This window comes from Urocampus carinirostris, chromosome 17 (assembly GCF_059441175.1).
Source record: "Urocampus carinirostris isolate Australia breed hairy pipefish chromosome 17, RoL_Ucar_1.0, whole genome shotgun sequence".
Taxonomy (NCBI): Eukaryota; Metazoa; Chordata; class Actinopteri; order Syngnathiformes; family Syngnathidae; genus Urocampus; species Urocampus carinirostris.
Window position 1 is genome coordinate 6,490,823 of NC_142365.1, and position 13,365 is coordinate 6,504,187.

The 13,365-nt window shown below is 40.1% G+C and overlaps 1 protein-coding gene across 2 annotated transcripts in view; it reads right to left on the reverse strand.

The window, feature by feature from the left end:
* The window catches only part of LOC148349025 (roundabout homolog 2-like), a 134,654-nt gene that overhangs the window by 57,950 nt on the left and 63,339 nt on the right, over nucleotides 1–13,365 (reverse strand). For both annotated transcript variants that reach the window (XM_088320769.1, XM_088320770.1), the window contains exon 3: nucleotides 1,409–1,566. In XM_088320769.1, coding sequence (XP_088176895.1) covers nucleotides 1,409–1,566 — 158 coding nt within the window. The remainder of the gene's footprint in view (nucleotides 1–1,408; nucleotides 1,567–13,365) is intronic.

The following is a 13,365-nucleotide window of genomic DNA, read 5'->3' on the forward strand; positions in this document are numbered from 1 at the left end:
GGGATGAACGTGCTGTGCGCTGCTTGGCCTCTTGGGGGCAGTGTGGCGCACGCATGCACGTGACAATACGGTCCTTTATTATTCAATACGTCGCGGTCAATCTACGATCTTGGCCTAAAAAATATCGGAATCATCCATCCATCCATTATCTGCACCGCTTATCCTCAGTAGGGTCACGGCAGTGCTGGAGCCCATCCCAGCCATCTTCGGGCATTGGGCAGGGGACACCCTGAACTGGTCGCCAGCCAGTTGCAGCGCACACAGGGACAGACAATTTGTTTCGCTCATTCACAACTAGGGACAATTTGGACTGGCCAATTAACATAACATTCATGTTTTTGGAATGTTGGAGGAATCCCACGCAACCACGGGGAGAACATGCAAACTCCGCACAGGAGGTTTGATCTCATGACCTTAGAACTGTGACGCACGCGCGATTACCACTGCACCGCCATGCTGGCCATCAGAATCATGTGATATCAAATACATTTTTTCAATCAATACTCATCTGTCAGCCTCCTTCCATTGCTTCTCTCTGGTTGGGCTGCTTCCAGATATGTGCTTTCATATTTAAACATTTAACCAATCACATTTCAGCCAGTACCTGTTGCTAGGCTCAGAAATCTACCCGGAGACTTTCACAAAAATCCTGAAGGCATGTATCGTAACATCATAAAGCTGTTTGTTGAGCTAATCAGATTGCGAGTTGGCATCTCAACGCCTGCTTGCAGGCCTTGGCAATCGTAACCGATTTTACAAGTTATAATTGGCTGGGGGCGGTTAGCCTTTAACCTAGAAAATACTGAGGAAATATATTGTTCTGTTGATTTAATAGAAAAAAGTCGAACAATTCTGAAACGAGCTAAGCCTTTTGCAGGCGGCAAAACATTTTGTCCACCACTTTCAGCCGAGATTTAAGATGTTAAGCCCAATACTTGGATCAGGTTTGGCTTTAGAATTCAATCATTATGTTGAAATCTCGTTAAGCATCTCCTTTTTGACTTTTTTAAAAAAAGAGCTTAGTTTTCTGATATCCACTGGTCATTGTTCTTCTTTGTTTCCATTTATACGGTCTTGTTTAACAGATTTTGTTACAAAAGACAGGGTTTACGTGTCACTCGGGGCCTTTGCATTCCCATACCTCATATCTTATCTGCTGTATTTGCGTTCGGCCATGCTCAAGATCTTTACAAACTTTATTTCTGTGGTGTGAAATAGCAGACATTTAGATTTGAAGCGCTTTATCATTGTCGTGAAATTCACCAATGTTTTTCTTTTCTTATTATTAATTTGCCAAGGCAAAGGTTCGTGACCCACTTTTAGGTCACGGACCACTAGTTGAGAAACACTGACCTTTGGGACAAAATCCCTTAAAAATAAGTCACAGTTGTACAGGTAAGTAACTCACATTGATCCTTTCGTCTTTCAGTTCAAGACGACTCTTGTCCTTCTTCCAGTAGGTGGTGGGCTCGGGGTGCCCACGTGGGGGCTGACACTCCAGAGTAGCCGTCTCTCCGACTGCCACTACCACGTCTTGGGGGTTTTGCCGGAAGTCATCTCGTAGAACTAAGACAGAACATAAGGACACCAATAAAGAACTTGTATCTTAAATACAAAATTATGTTAAAAGTGACTTAGGATGACAGTCAACCACTTACACCACAACTGGGACCTGTTGTTAGCTAGCTTGATCAATGCTCTAATTTGAGTTATGAGTGATTATTTTGCCTTTTTTTTAGGTCAACCCAATAAAGTAGATCCTCGAGATACAGCGACCTCGCCCTATGGTGTTTTTACTTTCCAGTGTGATATACCTTTTTTTTGGGCTCCTCTTTATGGCATTTTCCACATTATACTATATCAACAAAAATATACTGTTGCCCCAAATGTATACAAATCAAAAGTTTCAGTGTTCAAGTACATGTATAGTCACGTCTCTAAGCTTGTCGACGCACTGTGTTAAATATGGTGAAATGACATCTGCTCCCTTTAGTGGTGTTCCGCAGGGTTCAGTACTTGGGCCCCTTCTTTTCAGCATTTAAATGGTTACATTAGGTGATATTATTCGCAAGTATAATATCAGTTTTCATTGCTACGCAGATGACACTCAACTATATCTTCCGATGGCGGAATCTACCATTCTAAACTGTTTTTTCTATCTTCGCAATATTGTTAAAATTCGCCCTATGCTGTCTCAGTCGGATGCGGAGATTATAATTCATGCGTTTGAATTACTGTAATGCACTACTCTCCGGTCTCCCGAAGTCCAAAATCAAGAGCCTTCAGCTAGTACAAAATGCTGCAGCAAGGCTTTTAGCTAAGACAAGAAAGTTACCCCGATTATAGCTAACCTGCATTGGCTCCCTGTTAGCTTAAGATGTGATTTTAAGGTTCTGTTGGTAGTATATAAAATAATACATGGACATACTCCTCCATATCTTTCAGATTTAATGTCCCCCTATATTCTAGTACGGAGCCTTCGCTCTGAAAACGCTGGTCTACTAGTGATCCCAAGAGCCAAGAAGAGATCTGCAGGTATGAGAGCGTTCTCCTTCCGGGCCCCGGTGCTGTGGAATGCTCTTTCCCCTGATATTTGATCTGCAGCCCCAGTGGAAATGTTTAAATCGAAGCTTAAAACACACTTCTACTCTATAGCATAGGAATAATCTATATTTTATGTTGATAATATATGTAGTATTTGCCCTCGTGTAGGTTTTAGATGAGGGGATGGTGTCATAATAGTCTGTAGTTTGCAATAGTCTTTGATCTGTGCAGCCCTTTGAGACTCTTTGTGATCAAGGGCGTCACAAATAAACATGAATTGACTTGACTTGAACGTATTGGCCAACTACTATAGGTTTGTAAACCCCACTTTACAGCAGTTTCACTCCAGAACAGATTAATTTCATATCCGGGGGTCTATTGGGAGTACTTTTAGGCTTAGGCCGTTGTAAGACTTTTTCCCCTATAGCTGTCACTCTATAGACAGGGTAGGGGGGTTTTAAAAGAAAGCCAAGAGGATTAACACTAAAATGTATAAGGAAGAGATAGCTAAAGTGCAAGAAGAATGGAGAATGGGAGCTGAGAGAGTAGCAAGTGGGAAATTGAGCATTAATAATTCAAACGCTAGGTAGCTACAGGGCTACAGAAAGTGTCCTACCACAGATAAATGGCGTTACATTGTGCAAACTAGCTTGATCTCCTCCGGAATGAGGAGGAGTTGCGAGTTTTATATGAAAGCAGAATACTGATATACCTTACAAGACAAATATAGTGCTTTTTATGACATATTCAGTTCACCCGGTTTCTATTTATGAAGATTTGAACAGGTATGCCTCTGTTCTCCAAACAACAAAAGAAAATCTATTTTTTTAAAAGTAATCCGGACAAAAGAATCGTCCCCCGTCATCAGTTACAGCTTGAAATTTTTCCGATTTGGTCTTTGGCGCTCCCCACCCCCGAATTGAATTTAACAATCTGCTGTTTTGTCAAGCGTATCAAGGGGGAAAAAAAAACAAAAGGAAGTATTTCCACTTATAGGTAATTGCTTCTGACATGCTGTTTTCGGTGTTGAAAAAGAGCAATCGGTGTTGCGGGAATGAAAATGTGAATATAACAAAAAACAACCTACCAATTAACCTTTTAAATGCCATTATTATTAAGAAAGAAAGAAACTACTACTTAAAATGTCCTAAAATATAATTTTACATCAAGTCATTTGCCGTATTAGATATTTATTTTTACCTTTTAAAATATTATATTTCTTAATTTACCTGAAAAAAAAAACAATTTAAATATGTTATATTTATACAACAATATATCTCATCTCATCTCATCTCATTAGCTACACCGCTTATCCTCAGTAGGGTCACGGGGGTGCTGGAGCCCATCCCAGCAATCATCGGGCAGTGGGCAGGGGACACCCTGAACTGCTTGCCAGCCAATCGCAGGGCACACGGGGACAGACAACTCACTCGCTCATTCACACTTAGGGACAATTTGGACAAGGCCAATTCACCTGAAATGCATTTTTTGGAATGTGGGAAGAAACCTGAGTGCCCGGAGGAAACCCACGCAAGCACGGGGAGGACATACAAACTCCGCACAGGAAGTCTGGAGCTGGATTTGAACCCACGCAGGAGGTTTCCCAAAACATGAACTGTGCCGCACATTCGCTAACCACTGTGCCGCCGTGCTGCCCACCGCAATATATATTATTTTTAATAATTTTGTTAAACATTTTTATAGACATATGGATACATTATGCATTAAGAGGAAAACATATGTCAGAATATCAAAATAAAATGTTTAAAAGGAACATAATTATCACCCAGTTGTACATAATTTGTTTTTCCTGGTTATTAATATTTTCATTTTTTTGTTATGTTAGGCAAGTTTTGCCCAGCAATATGAGATAAATTATGCCTGAAATATTACATATACATTTTTTCAACTTAGTTTTCAGTTATATTTTACTTCCCCCAGTGTATTATTTTTATTATTTTATTCTTATTTTAATAGAATTAGTTAAACCATCTTACAACTGTAAATGTTTTTTTTCTAGAGTAATATTATTTTTACTATATATTTGACTTGTACATCGTTTCCCTATGTGTTATTATTTTAATATTTTATTACATCCTTAACTTGTTTTTTTCTTTCAACAAAATATTTTTTCTTAAATTATTTCCAAAAACAAAAGAAAAATTAAGCTAAATTATCTTCCAATTGTAAATGATTTTTTTTCCCAGAGTAATATTATTTTTACTATATATTTGACTTGTACATCTTTTCCTTATGTATTATTATTTTAATATTTTATTACATCTTGAACTTTTTTTTCCCTCGCAATATTTTTTTTTTATTATTTGCAAAAAGATGTAAAAAAAAAAAATTAAAAAATAAATAAAGGAAAATTAAGCTAAATTATATTTCAGTTTTGCATACTGTATTTTCCGGACTACAAAACACATTGGATTACAAAGCGGACCATTCAAATAAATATTTTGAGAGATATTTTTAGCACCGGACTATAAAACCAACGCTGTTAAAACTACCATAAGAGGTAGCTTAAAAATAAAAATAAAACTCTGAAAAAATATATTATTTCCTAAAGCAAAAATTGACATTAAACATAGAAAAAAATAAAATTCATTGATTAATTCATGAATGTTTGGCGCATTTCATTGGAGCTATGCTTTCTCAGTTTTATTAGTCGTACATTACGGACAAAAAGGTGCACTGGATTACAAGAAGCGGTTCTGAATTCAAGGAAAATGTTGTTGTTTTTTTTAGGTGTGCCATATAGTTGTTATGGGTTTAAATGCACAAAAATGAGTTCATTCGAGGAATCACTTCTTGCCCAGAAGAATTCTCGTGCCGGCGTGATGAGGGGGTCCTATCGTGGCTGCAGGGCCAGAGCTAAGGTGAAGGCTAAGCGGCTAGCAGCATTATAAGCCTTCAGTACCGTCCGTAGTGATGGTAAATGTGAACTCGTTAACAAATAAGACCGTCAAACTGGCTGTGCTGGTGAAAAACATCAAAGCGTACAGGGAGTGCAGTTTGCTGTGTTTGACGGAAACATGGCTCACGTCTAGCATCCCGAACGTAAACGTGGAGCTACCCGGAGCTACCCGGCTTCAGCGCTGTTAGGGACAGAGACACAAAAGCCTGCGGGAAGCGGAGAGGAGCCGGACTCGCTATCTACGTGAACACGAGGTGGTGTAATCCTGGGCACAAAGATTTCCATCTGCTGCAGGGACGTCGAACTTTTGGCCTAGCGTGTGACGTCACCCACTTCGCTGTTGCTAAACTACAACACAGCACCCTGAGGTCATCCTGTTATTCTGTTAATAAACAACAAAAGGATACTGCTGGAAGTGTAATTTCCCTATGGGGATGAATAAAATACCTATCTATCCATCTATCTATTTATCTATCTATCTAGTCCTGGAAATATGGTATTTTTTCTTTCCATCGTCTTTTTCAATTTTTTTCTGTTGATCTGTTTTCAAATGTGTACTGTACATCCTTTGGGTTATACTCGAAATTCCCAATGAGCGTTATTGCGATTTTAACTATTGTATTTCAACCGAACGTCCTACGTCATGTTTTTACGAGCACTTGACCAGTCTGAATAGATTGCACTCACTTGGCCAGGATCACACAATGTCACCTTCTTCATATTTTGATTAACGAGGAACATCATATCTCATGTTTCCATAAATGGAAAGTGAGTGACTGGTGTAATTCAATTTCTTGCTCATCAGCTACGGCAAATTAAAAAGCTATGGTGGGGGCGGGGGGCATGGGGGAATGGCTATTTGTGCTCTGCCAATGAGCATCCACGTAAAAATAATAAAAATACACAATTAATACAATATATACAAGAAATATTGGAATAGTCATAAATCAGGGTTCCCCTTCAGTGCTTTATAAGCCCGGTGGACTTTTCACATCACCCGGTTTGAATATTATACAAACATGGCACATGAGCCGCGAGTTGGGGGTGGTGTTCCAATCTATTGGGTCCCCCTAGAAGCACCCCACCCCCTCCGTGTGTATGTTGCTGCTGTGCAGTAATTTCCGAGGTGGGGGGGATGCACACATTGTCTGTTTGTCTTGTGGTCAATTATGCAAGAGAGGCAGTCACAGCCTCAGCTGTTCATTTATTATAGCACATAACACAACACTCCATAAAAGCAATTGTCATAAAAGGACAGTTTAACTACCCTTTCTCCATCACCACTGCGTTAATAGTTATTTATCAGCATTGGATACTGGAAAAAAAACTCAAATAATGTGAGGGAGGTTCAAATTAGAATATAAATACAAATGTCAGGACCAGAACGGAAACTGGACCCAATTGCGTTACTCAAGTTTTATTGGAGGAAAGAGAAAGGGCTGCGCCTACGATTCCGTCTTCGCTGGGTGCGGGAAGCAAGTCGCTCTCGTACTTGGATTGTGCTCCAAACGCGGATGTGGATCCTCCGTAGTGAGCGATGGCGGTGTCGGGGAAAGAAAAACAGGTCGACAGGCGGGACTGGGAGAGCAAAGCGTGGTTGGGATCGTAAACGAGTCGTAAGCCGGGACGGGAGAGTAGACGTGGTCGGGATCAAAAATGGGTTGTAAGCCGGGACGGGAGAGCAGATGTGGTCGGGATCGAAACAGGTCATAGCGGGATAAAAACAGGAGCAAAAACGGGACAGGCGGGAGTCAGGGTCGAAAAAGGCTTGCCTTGTATACGCATAGGTTCACAGACTGACTGACAACAGGGGACTGCCAGGACCGGGTTCAAATAGTGACAGTGAGCCAAATGAGCGGGCACAGGGGATTCACATCGGTAATCATGACAGAAGGGGTGTTTGGAGTGGCAGGCCACGTTGGGTTAAATCATTTGGTCATGGGGTCGGTCCTGGAGATGTATCAATTAATCATTTATAAATAAATATACTTGCAAACATACATACTTGTTATATTTCTTTTTATGTTTTAAAACTGATTACTTTCTTCAAATTTGTTTAAAAACTCACAATCAAAGCAATATTTTTTTAACGACTACATTTGATTAGTTTTGTAGTCTTACTGTAGTTGTATTTTTTTAGTATCTCTGTAGTATTTCTGCAGTATTTTGTAGTATTATTCCAATTTTATTTTGTAGTATTTTTGTGGCATTTTTGTAGTATTCCACTTTTAGCCTTTCTGTCGAATTACTGTAGTTGTATATTTTAGTATTTTTTTTTGTTTCTGCAATTTGATTTTTGTAGTTCTTCTGGTGTATTTTTGGAGTAGAAATATATATATTTTTGATTTATTGGCCGAACTCATTTAAACACATCCTATAATGTCAACTTAAACGAATGCTGTCACGATAACCAATTTGGATCACGCTCATTTGGCGCCAGCCGCTGCGGGTTATCTGATTGGCTCCCTGTCCATTTTAAACCCGGTCCTGTCACTCTCCTTTTGTCTGTCCTTTTGCGACCTCTGTTGATACAAGGCAAGCCTTTTTCAGCCTGTCCCGTTTTTGCACCCGTTTTTCCAACTGCCCGTTCCTGATCTACCCGTTTGTCTCCGGCTCCGACCTGTTTTGATCCCGACCACGTCTGCTCTCCCGTCCCTGCTTACGACCCGTTTCTGACCCCGACCAAGTCAGCTCTCCCGTCCCGGCTTACAACCCGTTTCTGACCCCGACCACGTCAGCTCTCCCGTCCCGGCTTACGACCCGTTTCTGACCCCAACCACCTTTTTGCTCTCCTGTCCTGGCTATCGACCTGTATTTCTGTTCTTAACATCGCCATTGCTCGCTGCGGAATATCCACTTCCGTGTTCGGATCACAATCCGAGTACAAGAGCGACTTGCTTCCTGCGCCTAGCGAATACCGGATCGTGGGGGCAGCCCTTCCTCTTTCCTTTAATAACAATTTTGTCCTTTTTCCGTTCTGGTCCTGACATTAATTTAAGAACACAGTGATTAAAAAACATTTGAGTCAATCAATTGACTGTTAATCACATATTTTAAAAAAAGTCATTTTTTGCAGTCATATTTTTTAGATGCTACCACCTTCAAAAGTATCTATGCATGAGTACTGGGGGTAACACATTAGTTTAGGAATACAGAGATTAAAAACAAAAAAACAAAACATAATATCTGAGTTAATTAATCGACAAAATAAAAGACGACTGGGATATAAGGCGAATCTTCTTCAAGCAGCCGTGTTTGTGCACTCTGCAACCTTCTCGTTTTTATTGTGGCTAACCCATTATGTTGCATGCCGTTCCAGAAAAAAAGAGCCACCATTATTGGGTAAAAAGGTGGGGGGTGGAAACAGAATCATTAAAAAAGATATTGCAGTGAATCGCCGCCACTGAATGCTAAATAGCCAAGTGTGGCAAGAAAGAAAAAAAACAGATGGTTACGGGTGAGTGAAATGCAACCCAATTATTTTTCTCTAAAAACATATGCAAGATTTTCTTACCCAAGCACACTCAAGTGTGACTGAATGTGAGTGTGCGAGTGCGAGTGGGTGGTCCGGCACAGGAGTACAGCCCGGCCCAGCCCGACGGTGTTTGCGGAAAGAAACAGAATAATGCATGAGTGGAGAGGAAAGATGGAGACGCCTCGTGAGTCGTCGCATCTAACAGATGGCTGCGTTTCAATTTGGGAAGCACATGCTAAGAATTGATACGCAGCTTGCAAACAAAGCTGGCAGGTTTACACAGAGATTTTTTTTTTTTTAATTGAAACTCGTTTATATCGACTATTACACAGCCCGATGGTAGCGATTGTGACGATTGACCCGATGGAAGTTCAACAAACTCTGAAACTAACACTGACTACTAAATTATGCCAGCCTAGGTCCGGAAAGACAGAGCTTTTTCGGAGCAGGACGTATATCGGCCCCACCCCGAAACATACACAAGAGAGCAAAGATAGTCGAAATGAGAGGGGAACATGTTGTCTACTTCATCCAAACATTCAGTCGTGTTACAAAGTTTTCCGGGCGACAGTGGCATTTATTCTGTGTTCGGTCAGCGATGACGTGTTGCTTTTCTCTAGTCGGGCGCTTGATTCAAGTCGCCCTGACCCAGACAAATTCTTATCAGTTAACCAAATAGTTAGAGTCCACATTCTTATCAGTTGAGCAAATAGTTGGAGACGTCCTGACCCGGCCAAAGTACTGTCAGTCACGTACCATCCAAATGTTTCTACTTTCCACAATAGCTTCTGGATCCGGGATGGCAGATATGCGTGAGTTAAATCAAGTCAGTCAGAAGTGCTGGCATAGTTAAAGCTTTAATGCTTTAACTCAAAATGTAAAACTAGTTTCGCTTATGAGTAAACACAGGTTTACAACTTAAACACTAATACAAATTCTAAAACTGTTTTAATTGTCAAGATATTTCTAAAACTGTCAAGCTAAAGCAGGTTTAAAGTTTTAACTGAGATTAATTTGTGAGTTAAAGCTGCATCGGTGCTTTAAAAGATAAATCAAATATTCAAACTTGCTTTCGCGCAAGTGTTAAAAAACTGGGTGTAAGGCTTAAACTTCGGGTTAAAGGTTCAACGCTTAAACTAACAATATTGCTAGGTTGTCCGGTTAAAGCATTAAGGGAGCACAAATCCGGCATGACACCATGGCAATTGGGACTCTTTTGACTAGTGAGAAGGACATACAGGCAGACAGACAGACAGACAGACAGACAGGCAGGCAGGAAGGCAGGCAGACAGACAGACAGACGGACAGATAGATAGACAAACAGACAGACAAATCTGGTTTATGGCTGAAAGGGTATGGAGACACAAAAAAACTTGAGGCCCATCAAGGAAAAACCTGCTCTCTCACAGTTTAGTTTCTCTCTCTCTCTCTCTCTCTCTCTCTCTCTCTCTCTCTCTCTCTCTCTCTCTCTCTCTCTCTCTCTCTCTCTCTCTCTCTATCTCTCTCTCTCTCTCTCTCATTCAATAAAGTTACCCCCCCCTTCTCTGATTCTCGCTACCTCTACTCGGACAACACAGTGTCTCTCTCATCCTAAGGTTAGCAAACTCAGGGTTCTCACTAAACCTGCCTTGGGAAATCCTCGCTGAAGTTTGCTGAAGATATGTTTTGAACACAATAGCCTGTAGGGATGTGTTACTTCCTCAATGGGCACTGAAGGGTGTCCTATATCTGTCACCAACATAAGAAACACAAACATAGACACAAGCCAGCACAATAAAAGACAACGTGGCAGAAATGACCACAACGAAACCGCCAAGCTCGTGAAGTCAAGAAAGAAAGATGGGACAGTTATGCCGACACAATCAGGGGAGCGACGGATATGGCATTTCTCCTTGATTTAGTTGGAATACAGAAATAAATTCGAGGTTCCACGCGGCCTCAAAAAGTCATCAGCAATCAGTCAGTGGCGAGACGTGGCAGAGAAATGAGAAGCGTTTTTTACGGCATGTCCCCGAAGGCATCGGTCCGGCACAAGGGCTTCATATTGACCAGATGGGGGCAACGGTGGGCAGGACAGAAATAGCGTTGTTGATAATGCTAACAAACCTCCTGCGTGGGTTCAAATCCAGCTGCCGGACTTACTGTGCGGAGTTTGTATGTTCTCCCCGTGCTTGCGTGGGTTTCCTCCGGGCACTCCGGTTTCCTCCCACATTCCAAAGACATGCATTTCAGGTGGATTGGCCGGTCCAAATGGTCCCTAGGTGTGAATGAGCGAGCGAGTAGTCTGTCCCTGTGTGCCCTGCGATTGGCTGGCAACCAGTTAAGGGTGTCCCCTGCCCACTGGCCGATGATTGCTGGGATGGGCTCCAGCACCCCCGCAGCCCTACTGACGATAAACGGTGCAGCTGATGAGATGAGATGAGATGAGATAATGTTAACAAAAAATAAACACGTAACTCATCTCCCACATCCATCAGTTGACTGAATTTCGGAAATTACGCATAACCATCCGAGTGTTTTGTTTCTAAAAGTACTGTTACCTCAGAATAATATTACTCAAGTAGAAGTAAAAGTAGTCATCCAAATACTTACTTGAGTAAAAGTTAAAAAAAGCACTTGGCATTGAGTAACTGTAGCAATGTCCTATTTCCTGATTTAAAAAAAACAACCAATCGGATCATCAATAAAAAAATACATTTGATTTTAAAGTAGATTTAAATATTCAACGAAAATTCAAGTGCTTTAATAAACAATAAAATAAGAATCGTGAAAATCAAACAAATAAATTAAGCACATCTAGCACCAAGTAGCACATGTATTCGGTACTGCTATGCGACATTTTCCATCTGTTTTATCCGTAAAGTTGAATAGGGTCACATGACGAGGCTGCTGCGTTTGATTGGTTAAACATGGTAGAGCCTGCCAGGGGTCTTCATCATAATATTTGTGCCTTAGCGGAGACAGAAAGACACGTACTTACGTGGAGGGGATTTATTAAGTAACGAAGTAACAACTTCAATGTTGCCTAATGTGGCGGAGTAAAAGTAAAGTTTTTTTTCTTCACAAATGTATTCAACTTAAAGTGAAATTATAGGGTTTTGAGACTACTAGAAGTACAAAATTTACCAAAGCTTATTCAGAGTAATGTACTCCGTTACTACCCGCCTCTGGCTACTTTGTTCTTGGCAAATAGGCAATTAACTGTGAGTTATTTGTTTTATAGAAAAAAACACTAAAAGTCAACTTTTAGTATGAGTACTATGGGCTGCCAGCAAATTCTCGGCTTGATATCCCAAACTGTCATGTTCTGTATTTTCTGTCCTGCCATGTTCTGTGTTTCGGTGCTTTCTGTGAATTTTTCTCTTTAATGTTTTAAGATATGATGACACAAAGTGTTCTTCAAAAATGTGACTTCAATCTTTAATGTAGAGACTTTTTTTAACACCTTAAATATGTGATCGACGGATACGAGTAACACCTACATTGGAGGATTGATTTCTAATATTGATTTTATCAGCTGAAACAAATTCTGCTCAGAAAATTTCAAATTATTTGACTTACAATAACTACTTTTAAAGAAGAAGAGATAGTTACTTGAGCAGATTCCTAGTTACTTTTACTTTAGAGTAATCCAGTTACTAAATCAGTTGCATTTTGGAAGAAGTAGTGAGTAACTATTATTTAAAATAACGTGCCCAACACTGCCTATTTTTATTCATGCTATTCCATTAACTAGGTACCAAAATATTTTTGAGATTATCTTAAAATGTTATATTGATATCCAGGTTTTTAAATTCAACTGAATCAACTTTTGCTGTTAAAGGACCAGTGTATATTATTTGACCAGTAGATGTAGCAATATGGTGTAGCGCAACCGAAAATGACTGATAAACAGCACAAGGAAGAATACAAATTACAGAACAAAATGCACCTTTTTTTTCTTCTGCTCAGCCTTTTTGAGGTTTTGGGGTATCCATAAAAGCAAAATGGCGGATGCTCATGTTATGTCAGATGAATATACATTTTTGCAACCTATGAGTATTTAAAAAAATATGTTTGTAGTTACTTTACCAGGTAGCTAGTTACTTTTACCATAGAGTAATTCAGTTAGTTTTTGGAAGAAGTAGTGAGCAACTATTGCTGGTTACTTATTTAAAGTAACGTGTCCATCACTGCCTTTTTTCTTCATGCTATTCCACAAAATAAGTTCCAATATTTTTTTGAGCTGATCTTAAAATGTTAAATTGATACCTAAGTTTTTAAATTCAACTAAATCAACGAAATAGCCTTCATTTTTAATGAAACTGCGTGTATTGTTTGACCAGTAGATGTCGCTATATGATGCAGTACAACCGAGAATGTCTGCCAAACAGTACAAGGGAAGAATGCAAAGTACTTTAAGACTTTAAGTGACCAAAATGCAACA